Here is a 24,412-nt window from a genome sequence, read left to right as displayed (position 1 = left end):
GGTAACACAGAGAGTTTGGATAAGGATCAGAGATGAGGAACATTCTGTTTGGTCAACCATGGATTCAATAACTTTTTATACAAAAAAAAAAAAAGTTATGTTTTTTGCGCAAGCTAAAAGGTGTTTCAAAGATTTTTTATTTTTTTTCTTTCGATGACTTGTCACGTTATTATTAGATTTTGTTAATATGATGATGTATATGTTGACTACGTCTCTATGAACATGAAAAAATCTCTCTAAAAAGTTATATAATAAACAAAAAAATGAAAAATCTCTTTTAGAAAACTCTAAAAAGTAGAAAGTTAAACATAACGACCACACGTAGATCACGGTTATTCAAAACTTCCACAGAAACCAAGACTTTTCCAAATTTTCACGCTGCATCCAAAAATTGGTTCTAGAAATTCTTACTTTTGACATTATCACTGTTAATATGATGTCGTCAATTTGAATTTAAACTGAAGTGTTTTCTCAGTTCGAGTGAAAGTCAAACGATATTAAATCAACCTTCTAGTTCAACATTTATGTCAAAACTATAAATAAAAAAGTTGTAGAAAGAGATGATATTGACAGTAAATTATATAAACGTTATATTATTTACACAATATATTTTAATCAAAATTATTTTATGTATCTCTATCTCAAATAAATTAATTATTTTATTTCATCCTTCTCTGTTGTATAATTTCTCACGCGAAAATTGTGTGATATAATTTTTCATTGCAGAATTATCTTCATTATATAGTCCAAAAAACAATTATGTTTAAAACAGAAACTCAACGACTTCAACGGGTATTTTATTTGTGACGACGCTTACGTTTATCATTGTAATCCAAGCTTTTAATTCAAAACTTAATGAATGTTATATCAATCTTAAAACGTTTGGATTATACAGGTTTGTTTAAGATTTTGATATTAAAATTACTTTTTTTTTTCAAAATAATGTTCTAAAAAATTGGTTAATAAACTAATTTAGTATATTTTAAAAATATAAAAAATAACACTTAAGAAAAATATTGCGTTAAATATATTTTTGAAAATTATTTTATGTTGGTAAAAGTTTCCGTATTTTAAATTATAATTATTAAATATAGTTTATTCTCGGAAGTGATTTTAAGTTATTTAAAATAAATATAAAAAGTGTTTTTCTTAAAAAAATTACAATCAAAGAGAATAAAAACTACTTTTATCCAATGATTTAAGTCTCATGGCTCACATAGATAACACAAATCGTACATACCTAAGAATAAAACAATCTTTGGAACGTTGATTTTGAAATTTACAAAGTTATTTAAGTCACATAAATAAGGTTACCTTTGACTGAGATGATTTTGAAATAATGAGTAGATCACCATTTGTCACATTATTAGTGTGTCCAATGTGTCTAATTTCAGAATTAAAAATAACAATTTTGCAAAATAAAAAAAATGAAATTTGCTAGTTTTTAGAAAATGAAAATATGAAATGTGCCCCTATTTTTTAAGACTAAAAGTATAATTTTATTTACACAGTATATCTGTAAATAAAAATTCTCAATATTATAACATTGAGAAAAAAGTTACCAACGTTGTCTATTTTCTAGCGATTCAAAAAACATTTTATACAGTTAAGGAATAAAGGTAACATTATCCCTGAAATGAAGAATTAAAAATATATTTAAATTCTTATAAGATTTTTAAAAGTTATATCAAATATACGTGACTGTTCTTCATTATATCATCAATGTCACTAATATTGTATAATTTCATACACTAAAAGCAACATTTCTTATAATCAGTAAACTAACTTTGAATAAAATTTAAACTATAAAAAATAATCTCCTAATTTAAAAGACAGCAAACATATTTAAAATATAGTTTTATCATATAACATATTTTTAAACACTTGTTCACGTTAGTCTAACATTTTAAAAAAATAATCATACCATACCTTATAAATTACTTATATATAAATAAAAAAATGAATGTAATTCTAGTATAAAAAAATAACCTTTTTTACTAAAATAAAATTGAAATTACGGTTTAATGAATAAATTTTCCTTAGGATTACTAGGAATGAAACAAACCGTTTATTATTTAGATCTGTTTCGATTTTGATAAAAAAAAAAATGACATCGATTAAATATGAATATGGATAATATTAAATTTTTTAAATTGAATATATATTTGTTTTTATCCTCACATTCATTTTTATTTCAAATTACTAAAATATATATTTTTTATTAGTTAATTTAAAAAAATTATATTAATTATTTATTCTTAATTTATTATAGAACATCATTTAATTATTTTTATTTTTTTATAATTATTTGATTTTGATGCAATCCTATTTATCATTCTTTTTAATATTTATATAATTGAAAAAAAATGTATAATTTTAACATTGATCACCTGTTTATATCATATTTCATCCACGGTAACTTTTATTTATACAAAGAATTGTTTAACTAATATTTAAAAAGGTAAAAAAAAAGTATGAATGAGGAAAAGACAAAAATTCCATATCCACCTAATATAAAAATAAAAATACTTTTTTACATAAAAAAATAACGATGAAGTAATAAACCCATGGTAATTCCCTAGCCATTAGTATCGTAATAAAGTAATTAAATTATTGTATTAAGTATTTGTATGGTCGAAGATAGTGTAACATTGTATCTAGAACACAACCTTCTCGGAGGCTTTTGCGTGGCTTTAATTGTCTTCGTGTGTGACGGCTACACTTCGATTTTTTCATATTTGGCGCGCTTGACTTAACTGCTCTCTACAGTTACTCCCCAACATTAATTCACTCACCACCTTAAACTCTTTTTTTCAATTACACAAAATTATTATTTTTATTATTATTGTAACCATCATAGTTTTTAACATATAAAACACAACTGTTCTGTTAAAACTTACTCACAAAATTGACTTATTTCTTATTTTTAATAAACTGATATACTCAATCAGTTAATATTATTAATTAGTTATATTTAAATATTGTTTGTTTAATTAGTATTTAATGATCCTTTCACCATTTTGTCATAAAAAAAAATCTCATAAATTATTCTTTACTTCAATTATTGAAAGATATAAAACGTCAGTTTTAACGTATAATTTAAGATAGAGCTGGTCAGCAAGTTTAGGCCAAAATGGCTTTGTCTAGCTCCTGTTAGTTATATACCTTTCACATGTAAGCAATTTTCTTTATTGTCAAAATTAGACTACACTTTTTTTTTTTTTTTTATATATACGAGGAAGATAAAACAAAGCATAGATAGCACAGAGGAAAACAAACTAAAATAAAGTAACAATGAATTCACTAGTTAGATTAATTCAATCAAACAATTCATTTAATTTTTTAATTAGAGGTTTACCATTAAACTCTTGCACATTTTGATATCTACGTAAAAAAGCTATTCCTCCATTCCCTAAGAAAAGTTTTATTAACTAACGAATGCACCCAGGTTTTCACCTAAACATCCGTGCAAGAACATAAAAAAAATACTAAAAAAAATTTGTAGAAGGAAAATATTTATTTTTTAGATTTTTTTTCATGAATATAATTTTAGAAACTATGTTTTGTAGGTTTAATATACTTTATTCAAAATAACATTTTTAACAAACTATTCTTTTCAAAATATAATTCCGTGTCAAGTTTCTGATAAGAAAACATATTACGAAAGCGACAAGAATCTTTCGCGAGTTAAAATAAAAAGATATTAAAATATCATATCATTTAATCAAATTAATAATAAAAAGACTAAATATTTGAATAACAAATAAATGCTAAATCTTGATTTTGTTTTAAAAGATATATAATTTGTTCAATAATATTTTTTACCAATCAAACATATTTTAGTCATCTTTAACATTTGCGATTCTCGGAAATCGTAATAATCCAGTCTGAAAATACATCTTAATCATAACAATATCCCTTAATTTAAAAAAAGAAGAAGAAAACATTCGATTCAATTTAATTTATTAAATTAAAAATCGAAACTACAAATTGTTATGTGATTACAATCATAGAACAAAAATGATGTTAAAAATATATTATCATTATTATAATTAGTGGTATCTGACTCCACAATAAATTCAATGGATTGATGATTGAGAGTCCCTTAACTCTTTGAAACCTAACTCTTTTCATTTGGTCAAGGGGACATATAGGACATAAAAGAAAGAAAAAACAAATATAATGTATTCCTAAATAAAAAATTTTAAAGGAATGTTTTAATATAGAATACAATTGAGATACTTTTAAAAAATCTGAATTATAATATATATACCATAATGTAAGTAGATACACATTAATAAAACTGCGTTTTCTCTGTCACTGTATATATTACTGTTGATTTTCGGTTTGTCTGTTGCCATCAGAGATTCAAAATCTAAATCCATAACTGTAACAAAAGAAAACATTTAAAAAGGTTACAAAGAGAATCCAATGCCAACGAAGAACATGCTAAAATGATTGAGTGATGGCTCCAACAGCTGCATGAACAACACCACATAATACATATTATCAACATATCCTCTTAGAGTTTGTAATTGTTTAAGTTTTCTACTTTGAATATTTTGATGTATATACAGAACAAAACAAAATTCATTGTATGCATGCTTTTAAAAATAAAAATGTGTATGACTCGAAAAGACAAAATGCAGCATGTGATCACATGCATACAATCTTTCGGTTCCACCATACCCGCTTGATTACCAGAAATATTGTAATCACAGACTTTCTGACCACCAAATCAAAAACAAATTTGATGTCTTTCCATCCCAACCTCCTCGTTGTTTGGGTATAAATGGAGTACCAGAAAAATAGTCAAATATTAAGAAAGGATACTGGACTAAAATATTAAATGCTTCAAAACAAAATGTTATTTTTAAATTATTTAATAAAAATAATATATATGTACAGATTTTATTTTATTTTATCGTATTTATTTTCTTACCTGTAAATGGAATGGGTTTATACTTTCCTCTTCACTCTCTGATTAAGGAAGGCTTTGATGCGAAATTTGAATGCGAAAATATCAGAAAAATCATTTTCAGAATGATAAAGAAGATTCATGTTTCATCCCAATTCCCAGCACATACGGGGTGACGTGGTACACCACCCATCATCAGGCACCATACAGCAACGATCACGGGACACGTGTCAAAGACTCAGAAGTGAAATTGATAGCTGGTGCATACACAGGGAATAACCCACACCAAATAAAAAAAAAAATGAAAACACAGATATAAAGTGGATTGTGGTTTAAGCTTTTAGGTATTGCCGTTGGTTTGGAGAGAGAAAGAGTATCATCGGGGTCCCTCTATATGTGCGTGTAAAGTCCCAACCTAAGCATTTGTCATCACTCAAAGAGTGGACAAGTCCGGTCAAATTTGTTGCACCTTGGCCTGCACCTTCCTTCATCCTCCACCCTCTCTAACTCTTCACCCTCTTAATTAAACCCTTCTCCCTCGTTCCCCTTGTCACCACAACACAACAACACATCATCACATACTCTTTCCTTTCTGCAACAAAATCATAGGATCCGCCATGGCTTTTTCCTCAAAAGAAGAGAAATCCAAGAGAATAATGAGGGGCTTGAAGACCGTCTTCTTCTTGATCACTATGGTTATATCGCTTCTTCTTTTCTCTGCCCCGGTTCTTCTCGTTGTCGCCGATGCGCTTCTTCCTTCGGCTCTTCTCTCCACGATTTCCTCCTCTTCTCTCTCCTTGGAAAATCTCGCTTCCCATTTCCACGACTACGATTTCCGATACTCCCTCGTTGATATACCCCTCATCTCCATAATACGATCCTTCATCATCTTCTGTAAGTACACACACCAGAAAAGCTATAAATCATTTTTTTCTTTAGTGGCCAATTTTGGTTTTAATCAAAAGGTGAAGTTTTGTAGTGATTTTCGAGGACCCTTATGAAGGTTGTTTAATGGGTTGTTAACTTTTTTTTTTTTATATTTTTTTCTGTAGGTGTTTATAGCTTGTGTGACGGACCCAGGCTTTCGCACGGACCTTATTTGGGGATTACGACCATGTGTTCTGTATTGTCTCTGATGTTTGTGTCGTTGAAGGCTGTTTACATCTTCAGTGTTTCGGGGATTGATCGAAGTGGGTATGTTGGAGGGACCGAAATAGCTCTGTTCGTATGCTCTTGTGCGTTGGCCGTGGGGCATGTTGTCGTGGCCTACAGAACAAGTTGCAGGGAAAGAAGAAAGCTTTTGGTCTACAAAATTGACATTGAAGCTGTAAGTGTCTCCCCCCCTTGCACACGCCATTTTCCTTTCCAACAAAGCTAGATTAAACTTTAAAATTAAAATTATTGCGTGTGTTAGTGGAACAAGATAGTTTTGCATAACAGTGTACTTTTGGAAATTCGTATCTCTTTTCTAGTGAAAGTTTAAGCTAAATTCCTCTTTCCTTAATCGTTTTTGGTGACGCGGGGTTTACACGGAGGGAAACTAATGGGAATTTTGGTGTGGTAGGAAGGACCCACTAAGTACCGTTTTTTATGATCCAGGAAACTTCAATAGGGGCATTATTTATTTGACCTCAGTACAGTAGAAAACTTTGTTTCTAGTAACCCTCCACCAACAATTATGGTGTGTTATTAGTGTATTAATTTATGGTTTAGGATAATCTTTTGTTCTACCACTTTTCTTGCACAGAAAACTATGGTAGGGTTGGTTTTGATTTTCCCCGCCTCTCTGGAAGGTCAATAATTTGGTTTGTTGACAACTCCCCTTGAATGCACAAGAGCAAAATTCAAATTAAGTCGTGCATTTTATTTTTATTTTCAGCTTTGGCAACACAGCTCGTTGACTTTTCTAAACAGCCAAATTGAGCTGGTTGGAAATTGGCCACAAAGTGTGGTCATATGTGGATGTTGGACTCCTCAATAAATCGTCTATGCCAAATTATTGTTCAAAATTTTTGGATCCTAAAATCTATTTATTAAAATCATTTTCTTTCTTATCTTTGATCGAGATAAGACTTGGTCTCGCAGATATGAATCCTCTTTTGAAGTCTCCCTCAGAGCCTTGTGTTTGAAGAATAGCCGCCCTTAATCGATGACTAAAATCGATAATATAATATATTATATAGTTTACAAATATCTAGATATGTATTTGATCATGTGCGTATGCAGAGTTATGCCTAACCGTTAACTCATTTTGATGTTAAATATTACTATTATTTTTTTCTCTGACCTAAGATCACGGCCTTCAATATTGCCATCCCTGTTGGCACCCTGCAAGTTGAGGGGTTCCCCCACTAACAACTGTTACTGATAGAAAGGTTTCTCTCACCTAGTTAGTTACCCGACATAAACAAGTTATTCCCACGTGCTTACCTCATACCATATATAATAATGATAACAATATTCTTATATTCTCATATTTTTATCTGAATAAACAGATACAAATTGATCAACAACACATTAACCTTTTTCCACTCTTGCAGATTTCAGCTTGCAAAAATGGGTATCCCAGGTATCCCAAGATTCCTCAGGAAGAACGAATCAAATGAACTCACTGTGTCGCTCCAACATTATAGTACATATATCATCTATGGATTGTCAACTAACAACTTCAGCTATTCACATCATATATGTTTTGCGTGCGTCAAGGGTTGCTACGGTAATTATCTTTCTTTAATCACGAATATTTAACTTTTTTTGCTAAATTAAACAGTGATTATCGAAATTAAAAAAAAAATAAATCTAAGTGTTTTTTTCTTTTTATTTCTGTTATTTTTCAGGTTTATCCAAAGGATACCGGCAACCTTGAGACCTAACTTTCTAACCTCGGATACTGTCAGTTTACCGCTACCAGGATACATAAATTTGTTGAATGGTGTTTAGGTAATAATTATAATGAATATATGCAATAGAGCTTCATATTTGGCGATTTATATGTATATGTATTTTGTTTTGGTATTTATGTTCTTCCTTTGCAATTATTTCGTATATATTTCTCTGTACATATATAAACAACTGAATGCATCGTCAGTGCTGGATTCTGATTACGATGTGACCTTCATTACCAATTGATGCACTAACTCGGTCTTCTAATTTAGCTTTCGAGGGGTTTTTACATATTTGTTTTTTAAATTGACGTTTTCTTTCGCTCATACATCATTTTCAAATTAAATTTTGAAAGAAAAAAAAAGTAGTTAAAACAATAATCATGTTACGATCATAAAATAAATATAAAGGTTTGGTTTTAACTGACTTACTGGGGTAGCCTGGACCATAGAAAAATACATAATTTTTTACAGGCACTTCAATTTCATTAGACTTTGTATTACTATTTATTTTTTTTATGTTGCCGTGTCTTTATTCTTGTTTCAGCCCTGTTCAGAAATAAAATAAATTATTAATCTCTCCACGTTGTGAATGACATCGATATATAACGTTTGTAGTACAAAGTAAATTATTCAGGAATTTACATTGAATAAACGCTGTCAAACCAAACTTCCTCAATGATCATAGCGAGTTATTTTTGATTTTTTGTTACGTTTAATTTAAATTTTATATGATTTTTAATCAGTAATATACTACATGAAGTTAAATACATTGATCTTGGAAACATATTTTTATTTTTTTAATAATTAATACTTGGCTTAACCCTTGCCAAAAATCATTGACTATATCATTGTTGCACCTAACTTGTTATTTGGTTCTCAATAATAAGAAAACTTGTCGTTTACATTCATTTTAGAAAATCTTGTATGTATGTAAATTAAAAGAGAAAAAGTTATTATTATTATTATAAGGATAACAAGACTAAATTAATTGTATCAAAACTAATCATTGGTTTAGTTAATAGTTAGGTGTTGGAGCTAAGTTACTACATGTTTGGATTAAGCCTTTAAGTTTATTAAAAAGTAAATATTAGTATATAACCTTCCATAAATATTTACACGTTTCTCTGTAAAAATATAATCAAAATAAAACTACAAATAAATTAATTATTTATTAAATTATCTATCTTTCTCCATCTCTGTACATAGAATCATATGAAGTCTCTGGAAGACTACGTTTTATAAACATAAGGTAAATAATGATTGAGTACTTATAAAATACTAGTATTAAAATAGTAGTATTAAGTTTAGACTCGCATATTTTCTAACAATATTTGTTTTGTCCAACAATTTAACCACCTTAATCTAAATCTCATTTGACAATCTTCTATGACATGATGGTTGCTTCAACGTTTTTTCTTTTTTTTTGCTAAACCCACTACAACTTGAATAAGGAGTATGGTTGCTTGAGAGATATTCTTTTTGCAAACAATGTTTCTTTTTTCTAGTTTAGTTTCGCCCCAGCAATAACTCACATCTAAGAAACATCTGTACAACAACAACATCGCATATCAGATTAAAAAAAAATCAAATATCATTCTAACGGTTACCTTACCTTGTTTTCTATCATTCAAATACAACAATTATGTGTTATGAGTTCAAGTGTAAATTGAAAGTAAAGTTGAAAGTTATGTTTTGATATTTTGATATCATTTTATTCATTATTTATTGAAAGCGAGTCTTTTAAGTGTTTTTTCTTGAGGAAAACATAAGTAATAGACAAATAATATGGTAGGAACTTACACGAAAATATTATTAAAAATTTTAAGTGTGAGTTTAAATAATATAAAAAAAAAGATAAATATTGTCTTAAAAATTTGTTAAAAATTGTGTCTTAATATGTAATATAATTTTTTTTATGATAGGACACTTACTTCACTAGTCTCATGTTCTTCAAATGGATCACTTAGTTGTTGAAAGGATTGTTCAAATATATAACGGGTTTTATTAAATTTTTATTGAGGTTAGTTTGAGAATTACAAGTTTTATGGGATGCAAGAAGAAAAAAGAAGTAAAGAAAAGTTCATGAAAAAAGTCCTTCCAAAAGAGAATTTTTTCATGCACTCTCGTATTTTCCTCCACCACCACGTATATTTTTTAAATTCCAATTATATTATTACTGTAATATGGTTTCGAATTGTGCAATTTGTAGATATTCTGTACAGTTTGTAATGACAAATTACCTTTTATATTGTATAATCCGTAATGATTTACATTATGAATCGCACAATTTAAAATGTAATTTTACATTATGGATCGTATAATCTGGAATGTGCATGTATTATAAAATTCAAAACTTATATTCTATCTTTTTGTTGCTGTTTTTCGTACTCTTCCTTGGATTTATATTATTATGATCTTTCTATTTATTTTAATAAACACTTATTAATGTTTTTTAGGATGAAGGAGAAAGAAGATGATGGGGATGGAGGTGGAGGTGGAAGAAATGGATGGGATGAAGGTAAAGGTGAAGATGAAGATAAAGATGGAAGGGGGAAATAATGGGTGGAGTTGGAGGTGGAAGAAGAAGATAGGGTGCAAGTGGATGTGGAGGAAGAAAATGGGGTGGAGATGGAGGAGAAAGTATGGAGATTCTAAGGGGGGGTAAGAGAGGACAAATTTGACATTTTGACTTGCTTTTGGGGTACCGTAAGAAAACATGGGGGTGGGAAAGAAATTACCCCTCCAAAGGGCTGATGCGGTCTTTTGGGCCTCTCCAATCCAAAATCAAGTCAGAAGACAAACAAAAAAAGTTTCAATTTTTCAAAAGCAAAGAGCGGGTACGACGTCGTTCTTACGGATCGAGGAACCACCCTGCCGGAAAGAAAAGCAGCAAGGGTTCGAACTGTGAAAGTAAAACTCAAAGGACGAAAGAACGAAGCACAAAACAGCAACAACGATGAGAATCACGTTGGAGCCGAGCTCGGAGACGAGCCCAAGCCGCTCCCAAACTCCCAAAGACGAAGTCGAGTGGGTCCCCCTTCCCAAACACCCTCTCTTCACCGCACACGGCGGCGCCACTGTTTCCGGTTACCGGAATATCCTGGCCTGGGACGGAGCCTCGCGCCTCTACTTCTGGGACACGAACAGCCGCATTCTCCACCGCCTATCTCTCCGACTTGGCGACCCCGATCCTTCTTCCGTCCTCGCCTCTTCTCCCTCGAAGGTATCTCTCTCTCTCTCTGAGCATTTAGATTTTCGTACAAACGGAAACCAATGATATGCTAATTCGTTACGGAATTTGAAACAGGTGTTGCAAGCAGACGCCGAGCTCGATTTCGATGTCCACAAAATCTCCGTCAACAGGAACGGAACAGCAATACTCCTTTTCGGTTCCGAAAGGCTCTCTGTTATGTATCTTTACGGACGCGCATCTAAGAATGACGTGAACTTGATTTGCAGGTACATTTGCAAGTTGACTTTTCTACTATAATATGCTTTTTCTCTGCTACCGGATAATCTCAGTTTTTTCTTAAATATTTATTGTTTTCGAGTTATGATTATCGGATTTTCAAGTTTACTATTGAGTTGCATTGTATAGGAAGAAGTTATAGTTATAAATTATATGAAAAATGATATAGGGACACGTATGTGCTGCTTGAGCTAGATAGCCTGGGAGGGATAGAGATAGAGGGGAAAGAAAGGTAGATATGATATGATATGATGAAAAGGGAGATAGAGAGAATGGAAGAGCGTCAATTAGGTATATAAACTATTCAGGTTTCTCAACATATCAATACTGTAAACTATAATGAGGGTGTGCAATTTTTTTTTATGTTGCTGGAGTTATGAGCTTTTCCTTGTCATCATAGAGTTTTTAACCTTTTTTTTTTTTCTGGATATCTTATTGCAGGACTATTACTGTTGGTTCTCAGACGTATTCCACTGGTGGCAATGATATTCGGGTGTTACAAGCATTATGGCACCCTTACAGTGATACTCATTTGGGAATTCTTTCTTCTGACTCAGTTTTCAGGTAAGCTATTTTTATAACGAGGTCAGATATTGAATATTATTTACTATGGTGTGATATATAAAGCGTAGATTTTGGTTATTCAATGGGTCATCTCGGTTTATGATAGACTGGAAATATGTTGCTGTTGGAATGGCTTCAAATGCAATGCTGAAATTTAGAATATGAAAGGCTACAATCCTACAAGGGAATACATATATCAGCTTGGTATTGTAGTAGGTTAAAAAATTTCATGGTAAATTGCGTAGTCTTTCTAATGCTATTATCTACATTAATATGAGAGTATAACAAGCCTAGCTAATATAGTCTCCCATCCCATTTGTCATAAGAAAATAAAAATTTCATCGAGCTATTGGATTTTAAGTCTTTGCTAATTTTGTTCATCCTTATATCTAATAGTTAAATTTTGTCATTACGTTTTAAATTTCATTTTCTTGGAATTTGATTGGATTAGTTTATCATGCGCAATACGTTCCGTGGTCATATAAATATAATAGGTGTGTACTTGTTTTAAAATCAAAATTTCGTACTGATGCCTTTTGTTTTATTTTGTGTATGTCTGTTCTTTCTTGGTTGGATAAGACGCTATTCAACTTTGAGCTATGTTGTCGTGTTTCCCTCTAATTGCAAACTCGTCTTTGTAGACTTTTCAACCTTGCTGTGGATCCTTTGCAACCAGAGCAAGAATATTATTTACAGCCTGTCGAGCCTGGTAGACTTAGAAATGCCTCATCAGTGTGCCCAGTTGATTTTTCTTTTGGGGGTGACCACTTATGGGACAGGTTTAGTGTAAGTTCTGATATTATTTTTATTTAACTACTAAGTATTTTTTTTGCCATTTTACATTATCTACTGACATTACTTATTAGTTTTAAACATTTTATTTATTGTGCTACTTAACAGGTTTTTATTTTGTTCAGTAATGGGGCTATCTATGTACTTTGCCCAGTTGTGCCATTTGGAAGGTATTTTCCTGGTTTTGTTTTGTATCTGTCTTTCTTTTACTGCAGAAATATCACCAGTACTTCCTGCATTATGGTTACGTTTGAAGAAAGCATATATAGTGACATAAGCATTTTTATGAATATCTGAGAGAGAATATGAAAATAATAAAACTTATTTCGTCATCAATTATAGAGACAACTTGTATAAGAACTTATTCAATAATTGCTTACTTATACTGTTTACCCAAATGAAACCTTGATGTCTTTTGGCCATTTTCTAATGATTGTTGTTTCATAATAGATGAAGTTATTTCTAAAAAATGTTTGTAACCTACTCATATATTTTTTAATCCGTGACTGTTTTCTCTGCTTCTCCAGTCTCTTCAAATGTGAGTCTTTGGTAGAAATATACAATGATGCTCACACATTTGGAATAATATCAGCCAACTCTGTTGCTGCGAGTAATTCAAAGTTGGCAATTTCCTGGTTAGAAGCAGCATTTCCCGAGTTACAGAACCAAGATACTGAAGGAGACAGCCTGTCCTTGCTAAGAGCTCGTGCTTATTCTTTGTTTGATGCATCTCTTGTCTTGCAGGTATACATATACTATGAACTAGACTTTTGTCGGCTGTGTTATCAATAGATGGAAAAGTGCCTGTCAGATTGTTCCATCAGTTGCAGTGTTACATAATGTGATTGTATGTCATGTTTTTTAATTTGTAGGGACCTCTGCAAAGAGTAGGTCAGGATGGAAATGGAGATTCAGTTGGTTGTAGCACAGAATGTGAAGGTCGTGCAGTTAGTTTTCTCTACAATTTAGTCAGCAAAGACTCTATTTTGGTGACTGCCTGGAGTGGTGGGCAATTGCAAATAGATGCTCTTGCCGATGAAATCCAACCTGTCTGGTGTGTTGGTAGTCCACCTCGTCTTCGTGTTGATTCCCATGACCAAATTCTCGGCCTTGCTATGATTTGTGAGTCAATTACCTGCAGCAGTCTGGGGAAGGTCGATCATAATGCCTGGTTGGGTAATCCACCCCCTTTGCTGAGATTGGCTATTGTTGATTTGGCTCTGCCACGAAGAGCAGAAAGTGGTTATAATATTTCGTTGTTCATTGATATGCTTATGCCAGAAAGAATATTTTCCCTTCATGATGGAGGGATTGACTCCATAGTTTTACATTTTCTTCCTTTTACAAGTCAGTCAAATGGCAAGGATGATACAATGAAGACACCGTCTGTACACCCTGTGTTAAATACTTGCCAGAGTGGATACTCCTCAGAACCCTCATTTTGTGGCTTTGTGTCTTTATCGGATTCATTTGGATATTCATGGATTGTAGCTATTACACTTTCTCTTGAGTGTGTTGTGCTTGAGATGAAAAGTTGGAACCTCTTGCTTCCTGTAAGCATTGATATGGAGAAGAAACCCATTTCATCAGAGGGGGTATCAAAGGAGAGGGACATACCAACAATAATTAGCAAAGAACTACTTAGTGGACCGAAGGAGGTACTTGTTCCCCATGCCTCTCCAAGTTTGCGTTCTGTTGCTGCTGATTCTATTGAAGGTCGATCAACATTACATCAGTATTTCAAGCTGTTTCATGAAACTTATGTGGAGTATGGACATAAGGTAGGACTACCATAGTGTCCCAGCTTGTCCTTCTTAATTCTGATTTATCCAAGTCCTTATTCTGACCTTTTGTAGTTTATCATATTTGCTCATTCAGTAGTATTCTCTAACAAATTTTGGCCAGCACTGAAGTAATACTTACGCCAAGAGTCATTAATATTTTTACAGAGGGCTGAAGGTAGCGTAATTAATGGACTATAAATTCTTTCAAATGAACTTAAAAATGCTTTTTATGACTACTTGTGCAATATATTTGCACTAGAAGATCGCTTTAGGAAAAAATAGACATTGCATGTTAATGTGTCAATTGAAGTAGTTCATTATAATTTAATTCATTAGTTTTATATTCTATATTCTATGTACTCTATAGGGGATTTCTAAAATGAGCTATGACTTTTTATAATAACTGTTGGATCTCTTCCATTGCATTTTGTCATAATAGGTGTACCTGGAGCTCAAGCATCACGCACCTCAGTTGAATAAAATCATTAATGACCAACATTCTCGCTTAGGCGAAGCACAGCAGAAACTTTTGAACGTTGAGAAGAAAGAGGCTATATTACAGAAAAGGTTAGATCGTGCTATTCAAATGCACAATTCTTTGGAAGAGCGCTTGCAACAATTAAGGAACTTACCTTGTGCTCACAAAAAACCACTGTCCACAGCAGAGCGGCAGTTTAAATCGGAGCTTGGTAATGGATGTTTGATCCCTTACTTTCAGTATTTATCTGTTCATGAAATTTTGAATACATATTCCCACAGATTCATATTTAAATCCTGATCGGATAAAATTAATACTTCTAGGAGAAAAAAATGAAGTTTTTCTTATAGATTAAAATCAGCTTATATATTGTAATTTCGAAAAAGTTAGATGAAAGTTCTGATACAAATTAATTGCATAAGTTGATAGTTTATAGAAGTTCTATTCATTTTACTTTCTTATTTTCTTTTTTTACAAGTTTTGATGAAGAATTCTATATATAAAAAACTTAATGGTTTGCAATAATAGTATGCTATGCTTTTCACAAGAGCTCTTTCTGAATCTAGACATGTTTACTTTCTACCTTTCTTTTCCTTTGCCTGATGCACCATTCCCCATCATTCTGCATCATCAATGGTCATTTCTGTCTACTGAGAATATTTTTTTCAAAAGCACTAAATCATCCCTTTTTTCCAGACCGCTTTAAGGAAGTTGAATTGGATGCTTTGCATTCTTCTGTTGATGCGGTAAGTGCAAGGTTGAGAAGGCACTTGCAAGCTTCGAAAGCTAATCAGCAACAGAAAACAGCTGGGAAGAAAATTCATGCTGTAGACAGTCAGATATCCATGCTCAAATCGTCTCTTGAAAAACTCTCACTTGTAAATACTGATAATTCAAAGAAAGTTAAACTTGTGGAGTCGACATTGAGAAACAAAGAAAGAAGTAGCGGAAAAGAATCAAGCTTGCCATTGCCCTAAAACCGTCGTGTGGTGTCCATCTGCTTTCTTATCCGAACTGGTGAGGTTTGAATTATGATCCTGCTGTCTGCACTCCAATAGTTTAGTCACCTCCAATTGTCTCTCCAAAATTTGGGAATGAAGTTAACATATTTACATTAGAAAATACATTCATCTCAACATCAACAGGAAAAGGAAAGTAGCAAACTCTGTTGTACACTTGTACTGAACTCCCTTTTCAATATGGCAGTGTCAGAGAAGAAATGCCAGGAATCCATGGTATTTCCATTCAGATTAGAATGGAACATGCAAGAGACCGGTTTTGTTCAAAAAATTATGTACTTGAATTTGTTTTGCTGTATGAGTAGCATACAGGTCCATAACATTCCTTGGTGAACAATCTCTGGCTATATATGAATGTAAAAGAGAGAGAGAAAAAAAAAACAAGTTAAATATCGTGCATAATTAAATTCATTATCATTAGCAGTGAGTAAAATGGATGAATTAAAAAGAACTAAACTGAATCACGTAATTCGGACAAATTGAATTTAAATGAATTATATAAATTGGTTGAAATATCTAAATTGTCGAACTATTTTAAACATATATCTTATTTCGGAACCGTTATTTTTTATTTTTTATAATTACACAAGTACAATCAAGTTTAAACAGTTTAATTTAGAGAAAAATCAATTCTAAATTCCAAACTGGAGTAGTTTGGTTCGGATATTTGAAACCAGTTCAATTTTTTTAATGCACATTAGTTTTGTTTTACCGTGTTTGGTTTAGTTGTATTATTTTACAATTTAGCTGCAAGTGAAATTGTTGATGAATATATCCGTTATATTTATTTATGCGCTAACTGAAACATCTGATAGCATGTTTTTAGAAGTTAAGTAATTTCTTCAATAAAAAATCCAAAAGCTTTTAGCAAATAATTTCCTGAAGAAACAAGATAGCGCCTGTACTGTCCTTTTTAATAAATAACTTAGAGTAATTTTCAATGTTCAGCATAGATTAAATTATAAATGTTCCAACGTCGAGTGTACAAGATAGGTTTGTTAGAATAAATTACTATATTCGAAATAGAGACACTTCAAAAGATCATGTATATAAATTACTTTTAATATTACTTATGTGAGATTAATAGATATACACGAATAAGGTTTATAAATGAACAATAATGATTCTTACGTGATGATGCGAAAATTAGACACATTGTTTTTGTATCTTTTCGAATAAAATAATCGTTTTTAAAAAATGTTTAAACCGATTTTTAACTGAATAGTTGGTGCATGAACTAATTGCTAAAAATTTATTAAACTTATTTAAATTTTATTTTTCCAAAAGTTATATAAAAATTAGATTTAACTTTAAAAAATGTTTTTCTTCTGAGACAAGTTTTTTTTTTTTTCAATGGATTAGTCTTCAAAAACGTCCAGGTCCAATACCTTTCCATTAGCGTTGCAATTCATAAAACATATCGGGCCAACAATAGTTTATTTTTTATTTCATTTGTTGTTTTTATCCATGCAATAAATTAGCACGATAACGCCTTTTTTGGGCTGGCCCAGAATTATCCGTACCATTATGGTTGAAAGCAATTGAAAGAGTGAAAACTGTATGTAAATTTCAAATACAATCGTTTTTTTTATTTGAATAGTTTAAATAAATATTTTTTTTTATTTTTAGTGTATTCTCAAAATAATCATTCAAAAATTTTAAATAATATATTTTTAAAAGAGTAGCATTATCTAAGTAAAACTTTTACAAGAAAATGACATTTATTATTGATCTTAACACGGAAAACACAATCATAATATATTATAAATCAAATATCGTTCCATGTTTTTCGAGTTCTCTTACATGTATTGATTAGTGATCTCCGTAGTATTTTTCTTTTTAATTTGATGCGTTTGGTATCGATAAAACCACTGCTGGTTATAATTAAAATAAGTTGAATTGTGCCAAATTTATTGCAAACTTTTCTGAAATCATATATGAATTGCTAAACTGAAATATAATATAATTATTTATTCATATATGATGAACATGAACTTATTAAATTGATCTACGCTGAGGTTCCTCTGTGCCTTCTCTACCTGTTACGAGGCTCTTAATTTTTCATGTTGCTATACATGGTTTGCACTTCTACGCTTCACAATAATAGGATACCTCTTCTGCGTCCTAGTTGTTGGGAAAAACACCAACTTGTCTTCCTCAGCAGGAACCCAACTGCCATCAATTCAAACCACGAAATTAGTGATAGATTAAAATTAAACTCTTAACACATACACCATAATTAAAGAGTTTTTAGTGTAAAAAGTAAAAACTATAAAAAAAATTTAAAAGATTTAAAAAAAAAAAAAATCACAGACTGACGCGTGACATATTGACTAACGGCGCAACTCTGTCTGAAAGGGACCTAATTGAATTACTTTTTCAAAAGTTAGGATGCAATTGACACTTTTTTAAACTGGGTACCTATTTGACACCATAGCCCCAAACTGGATACTATACGACTAATTATACCTTATTTTAAAGACACGTCAAAAAAACAACATAGAAAAGAGTCTAGATTCTTTATTGGATAACAACATAAAAAAGAGTCCAAATTCTTTATTGAATTTTTTTGGTACTGTCTCTTACTGAGCATTAAAAATACACTGTATTGATATTTTAAATATTTTTTTAATATATTTTAAAACGTCAAAATTAATGACGATCAATGTATTATAAAGACACGGTAGAGAAACAGTACAGAAAAAACCAACAACAGAGAATCCAAATTCGACACAAAAAACAGCAGAAAATTCAAATTCCATAATTAAGATACATAACTATGCATAACGTTTGTACCTGAAGCGGGTGACAATGCGGTGAAGGAAGACAGAAAGTACAACTCTGGCTAGCTCATAACCAGGGCACAACCGTGGCCCTCCCCCAAAAGGTGTATAAACATTCGCAGGGTTTGATGCTTCCGATGAGTTACTCTGATAAATTATGGTCACCGGTAAGTGACAAAGAACAAAAACTCATTTGAGACCGAACTTGGATTAGTAATAAAGACTGAAGTACCTGCCATCTCCAGGGATTGAAGGTGCGTGCATCTTTGTAATATTCAGGATTCAGATGTACAGCACGAAATGATGCGAAGACCTTCCATCCCTTAGGAATAGTGTAACCTATTACAAGTAAAGCATTCAAATTTTGTTGCAGTAGGTAAATTGCAATGTGCGATTTCTCATAGGCTAAATTCCACAACCTTTTTATTGTGGGTTACCTTTTATGTCTATGTCTGTCGTTGCTCTTCTAAATATCCCACCAATTATATTTGCCACCCTCAAGGTCTCATTCACAACCTGTATTGCACAAATGATTAAAAAACAAGGAAAGGACATGACTTAAAACACCGACAAAATCAATAGTAGCTGTTGTTCAACAACCTTATACTGTTAATTTCATTATACATTGAGCATTGAGGTAACATGTATATACTGTATACTTACACACTGGGTAAAAACCATTGACTTGTAATCTGTCCATTCCAGTGGTGCCGCTGGGTCACTCCTTGCTCTGATTTGGTCATGCTCTTCCTGTAAATAACACAATCAAAGTCTAAAAAATAGTCCAGTATTAACATACACTAATGCGAGATTAAGGAAAAAGTAATCCTGATTAACATGGTGATACCAGATTAAATCTAAAAGGATTTACTGGTATTGTAAATAGTTGAAGGAATCAAAGTTATAGTCATCCTCCACGTGGGGTTTGGGACTAATATGACACTGTCACCTTTCACATAACTACGAACGTGTGATCATAAATAGGCGTTGAAATTAGAGCCACACGACTTCCCAGACATGACCATGGGACCGAGAGGTCCAAGGAGATAAGTCCGCGGCAAAACAAGTTCTGCAAACACAAAAAGTACTTTCTGCAGAGTGCAGCAGATGATGCAGAAGCAGATACAGACGCACGGTGGCAAGGGCCTTTCCGTCTTTCCGCACCACACACGGCCGTGATCAGGTCAAAAAGACCAATACCAAGCGTGAGCTTTGAATGTAATAATTTTGCCTCTTGGTTCCACCCATGTCTCCTATGACTTTTTTTTCCTGTCTACTTTTTTACTACGTTTTCACACCATCATTTGTTTCCCCTGTTAAACCAAATCCTGGCTATGAAGATCTTTCTTTTCTAATAAAACATTATCTCTCCACACATATATATAAGAATGAAAGTGTTTTTAAAATATTTAGAAGATCCAATTATTTGAAAGCACTTGTGTTGGGATGTGAAGTATAGTGTGATATGGATGATGTCAGAAAATGACAAAGGACTTGGACACGGGCGGTGAGTAAGAATCATTGATTGGTGAAATGAAAAAATGGAGTCAATGGTGAAATGACCTTGGATAGATCACCATCTGCCCATATCCCTCTCTTCTTTTGTGTCTGCTCTCAGTCATGACAAAGCGTGATTGCTTTCAACTTATCAACCGTGTTACTACGGTGAAAATTTGAAGGAGCCAGGCTTTAACCACAGGGTTTGAATTCAGAATTAATTTAACGTGCACAAAACAACAAAAACCAGACATAAAATCTTTTTCCTGTGTCTGGCAGTGTCCTAGGGAAAACAAAAAAGGAATCCTACATTAATTACAACTTCATAGCCGTACTTTTCCAAATTTGGATTATGGAACTAACCAATTTTTTTTATAAACAACTTAAACAATATTTGCGCTTTTCCTAATGATTGTCATAATATAGTCAGAAATCACGATGAATAAAGGATTTACTCCTTTATTTTGCTTCTTTTGTATTTCTAGGATTAGTTTGCAGAATAATGTTTTCTAATAAAATCTTTATATCATTTCTTATTTTATCTTTCCTCTTTCCATCTAATACCATAAATGTACGATTTAAAATATTTAAAATTAGAAGACAGATAATAGTATGATAATATATATTTAGAATTCAACAGATAAAAAATAATTCCTTTCCATAATTATGACCGATGTAATGCAACAGAGAGTGTTAAAAACCATGATATTTAACATATCGACTATATTAAAAGTCAGGGGTACGATATTTTAATATAAAACAAAAAATTCTCATTTACTATTTCTATTCCAAAATAGCTGCAATTTTAGAAATAAAAAATGTTTCAAAATAATTGAATCTTCCAATAAAGCATTTTTTTCCTTCTTAATATGTTTTCATTCAAATCAATTATTTCTTTTATTTAAAATAATGTATTCATGAAAAGGTAGAATTATTCAAAAAGATAAAAATAGCAGCAGTATATTCATGTATGCGTAGAATAATCTCGTGGAGGTAGTAACCCTGTTAGGCATTTTTTTAAGCAAAATACCTTTCCATAATTAATGTTTAGAATGGGGCGTTTATAATAAGGAAAAAGTCAATCCCGGTGGCGGTGGAGACAGAGAGTATAAAGGATCAGATAACGAAAACGAGTTTCCAACGGAAGCACACCACACACGGTGGACTGGCGGTGGAGTGGTGGTGGTCATTAACATGGACAGGGTGGTGGTGGGGTTGTTTGCAGCCACAACCATTCGGTCCAGAAAACCCAAACCAAATCATGACATCAAAATTCCAGAATTATAATAAAAACAAAAATTGTTAAAAATTAAGAAAAAAAAATTAGATATTTGTGAATCATGTTTTACGTTAACAAACGAATATTCTGATGATCATATAAATAAATAAGGTATAGCATAGCGGGTGCTTAGGTTTGTTACGTACCTTGAGCTGTGCCAGGGCCAGAGGAGTCTCAGTGAGGAACTTGACTGCAAGAGTCATTATGGTGGAGGTGGTCTCGTAACCGGCGACGAGCAAAGCCAACAAGAAATCCACTATTTGGTCGTCGGAAAAGTGGTCACCGGAGGCCAACAGTGCCCCTAGCATGTCACTCTTTTTCTCTTTCCCTTCGTTATACTCTTCTCTCCTCTGCCTCACCACCAACGTTAGTGCCTCTGCCACCTTTGTTCTTGCCTGCAAACTCAATTCATATTCACTAATCACTAATCTCATACTAAAAAGATTTAATATTGTCATTAACCCATGAATTAAACGTGTTGAAATTTGGGTGCATATGGACCTTGATGGCTCTGCGGTATGTGGTGGAGAAGAGAGGTAAAGGGAGAGTGAAGAAGCCTTCAATCACAAGAACATACTCTTTCCTTAAACTCTCAGTCCATTCATCAGGGTCAAAGCTCATCAATTGCTTCACTGTTAGCTCAAACGTTATCTGCAAAACCAGCGTTGTCAAAACAATTATCCATAACCATCATCATTTGCACAAACATTGTTAGCAATTTGGGGAATAAAAAAACACGAGTAGTTGAAAAGGAATTACTAAAAGGCAACAACCCCCTCCCTTTCCACATGTCTTATATCATGCATACAAACATCTTCATACATGTGCATGCTCACCCTACATGATGATGACCAAACGTTTAATATGCAGAGTGTGATTATTATCCTTTGTAACCGAAGGAAACCTTTTTCGTTTAAATTAACGTCTGATGCAAAGCCTCATGTGCAACCAGATTGGACACATTGTACCGAACCATGGAATCTGAGTCACCACACCCCATTTTCATCACGCACATCGCTATCACATGCTCACACACCCGTATTACTTTATTAATTACAAACAACTTTTTCCGATTAAACCAAAATTAAATAAAACAAAAACAAAAACAACAAGAAAAATACTCAAACAGAGACATGAGAGAGAAAGCTTTAAAACTTTCCAGTGCTGGTTAGACACATATACGAAAGTTGCTGATTAGCTTTCAACTAAATAAGTAAACAAACAAAACTAGATTTAGATAATAAAATCAAAGAATTTGAGGTGCAATAGGGAAGACCTGGTCCACCACTTTTCTCTCACTCACAGCCCCCATATGGTACATTATGATGGTGAGTCAACCAGCCAAACTCGCCCGAGCCATAGCTGACTTGACTCGGCAACACACATGAACGTGTTATTCCCCGGTAATGATTTGGGAAAGTTAAAACACTATTAATAACACCTTTTCTAATCAGAATTCAAAATTTCACCTTCGTAATCCACAAAGTCATGAAAAAAACGTTACACAAACATAATATCCTTGAAATATCCGCGACTACTACTATTGTTGTGATCACATCTCTTCTGCAAAATCAATAAATGCAAAGAAACCGCGACCACAGCCATATTTAAAACCTTGGACTAATCAATACTGTAAACTAAACGCAACATAACTGTGACCACGACAGAAATTTAAAACCTTGGTAATTCATAAATGAAAAAATCAAATTCAAAAACCGAAATAAAACTTTTATTCTCACAAGGAAAACACAAAAAACACTAACACAGCTCAAGTGACTAATACATCAACAACTTAAAAAGGTGCAAACAAATACGCAAGTTAAGTGACAAAAAACTTGTACAAAACTTAAAAATATACAAGTTGGTTTAAGTAAAAAACTTAAATTATTTTATATTCTCGTGTTCTGTTATAAGTATTTAACCTTTTTTGCCTGGTTCATGAGAGTAACACGATCGGACCAGGTATCGAGGTTGAGGCCGATGAGGCGGTCGATGTGGTGGAGAAGGTGATCCTTGATGATGGAGGAGTTGGCGAAGCTCATGGTGAGCGAGTGCATTCTCTTGTGCAGAGCGCCTTTCATCAACAGAAGAGAGTGTTTTCCGAGTAGGTTCGATATGGAACCAGGGTAACTGCAATCCAACAGCTTCCCCTCGTTCTGCAGAATGAACCGGTTCAGCTCCGGGTCCGCCGAGAACACCGTCGGCTCGCCGAATACGTGCGTCATGAAGATCGACCCGTAGCGCCTCACGCGCTCGTCCATGAACGGCTCCGGATTGGCGCTCTTGTACGCAGATATCAGCTGCAGCGTCTCGCCGATGAACGGCAGACCGTAGCTGCCCGGCGGAAGCCGCAACTTCCGCCGGCTCAACGCCCGGTGCAGGAAGATCGCGGCGGCGAAGGCGGCGAACAATAAGAGGAGTGTTGGCAGAGAAACCATTGCTGCAACAGAAGAAGTAGAGAAAAGAAGAAGTGTTATGGATATAAACCCAACCAAACTGTTTTGAATGGTTGGAGAGAGAGAGAAGAGAGAGAGAGAGAGAGAGAGAGAGAGAGAAAGAAAGAGAAAGCGTATTAATAGAAGAGTGGAGGAGCGCACGAGGGGGTGGGGGTACCTCTGTGTGTGAGTGCCCAGTGCTCAGACTCTAGAAGATGAAGAAGAAAAGGATCTATTGTGACCAAACAAATTATCTCACATCACTTTTTTTCTTTCCTTTTTAATTTTTACAATCATTTTATTTTATCTTATAATTTATAATTATAATTAAAAGCATTTATTATAATTAATTAATTGCTGAATTCATTTACTACATTGATTATTATTTTTCTAAAATGAAAGCAAATATTGTATGAAATAAATGTGGGATTCATTCTATGGGGTGATAAAGGAAACTGGTAAAGAATTAAAAAGTTTTTTTTTTTTTTTACCTATTTCTTTTTTCACTT

General features: G+C 32.7%; 3 protein-coding genes across 4 annotated transcripts; 2 read left to right on the top strand and 1 right to left on the bottom strand.

Moving 5' to 3' along the window:
• The first annotated feature begins 5,261 nt into the window (after nt 1-5,261).
• LOC114173289 lies at nt 5,262-8,022 on the top strand. The gene is made up of 4 exons (XM_028057990.1): nt 5,262-5,812; nt 5,971-6,245; nt 7,459-7,634; nt 7,756-8,022. Exons 1-3 carry the CDS (start codon nt 5,536-5,538, stop codon nt 7,522-7,524), a joined length of 618 nt encoding a protein of 205 aa, XP_027913791.1. The 5' UTR covers nt 5,262-5,535; the 3' UTR covers nt 7,525-7,634; nt 7,756-8,022.
• A 2,620-nt stretch (nt 8,023-10,642) lies between these two features.
• LOC114192790 (nuclear pore complex protein NUP88) lies at nt 10,643-16,299 on the top strand. Of its 2 annotated transcripts, XM_028082608.1 has the most exons (9): nt 10,643-11,026; nt 11,111-11,262; nt 11,714-11,836; nt 12,478-12,622; nt 12,737-12,798; nt 13,156-13,372; nt 13,501-14,409; nt 14,852-15,101; nt 15,587-16,299. In XM_028082608.1, the coding sequence occupies exons 1-9, from the start codon at nt 10,760-10,762 to the stop codon at nt 15,865-15,867; spliced, it is 2,406 nt and encodes an 801-aa protein (XP_027938409.1). In that variant the 5' UTR covers nt 10,643-10,759; the 3' UTR covers nt 15,868-16,299. The 2 variants fall into 2 exon arrangements, with proteins under 2 accessions (XP_027938409.1, XP_027938418.1); XM_028082617.1 differs by lacking the exon at nt 10,643-11,026 and having other exon boundaries at nt 12,754-12,798.
• A 1,519-nt stretch (nt 16,300-17,818) lies between these two features.
• LOC114162864 (cytochrome P450 90A1-like) lies at nt 17,819-24,159 on the bottom strand. Its single transcript, XM_028046852.1, has 9 exons — nt 24,082-24,159; nt 23,391-23,908; nt 21,970-22,119; nt 21,615-21,863; nt 19,356-19,442; nt 19,130-19,208; nt 18,925-19,031; nt 18,706-18,839; nt 17,819-18,081 (listed from the first exon to the last, which is right to left on the bottom strand). The coding sequence occupies exons 2-9, from the start codon at nt 23,904-23,906 to the stop codon at nt 17,979-17,981; spliced, it is 1,425 nt and encodes a 474-aa protein (XP_027902653.1). The 5' UTR covers nt 23,907-23,908; nt 24,082-24,159; the 3' UTR covers nt 17,819-17,978.
• Nucleotides 24,160-24,412: the final 253 nt, after the last annotated feature.

The sequence above is a fragment of the Vigna unguiculata genome, chromosome 1 (genome assembly GCF_004118075.2).
Source record: "Vigna unguiculata cultivar IT97K-499-35 chromosome 1, ASM411807v1, whole genome shotgun sequence".
Lineage (NCBI taxonomy): Eukaryota > Viridiplantae > Streptophyta > Magnoliopsida > Fabales > Fabaceae > Vigna > Vigna unguiculata.
Note: the sequence above shows the minus strand (reverse complement) of the source record. Positions and strands in the feature narration are given on the sequence as shown.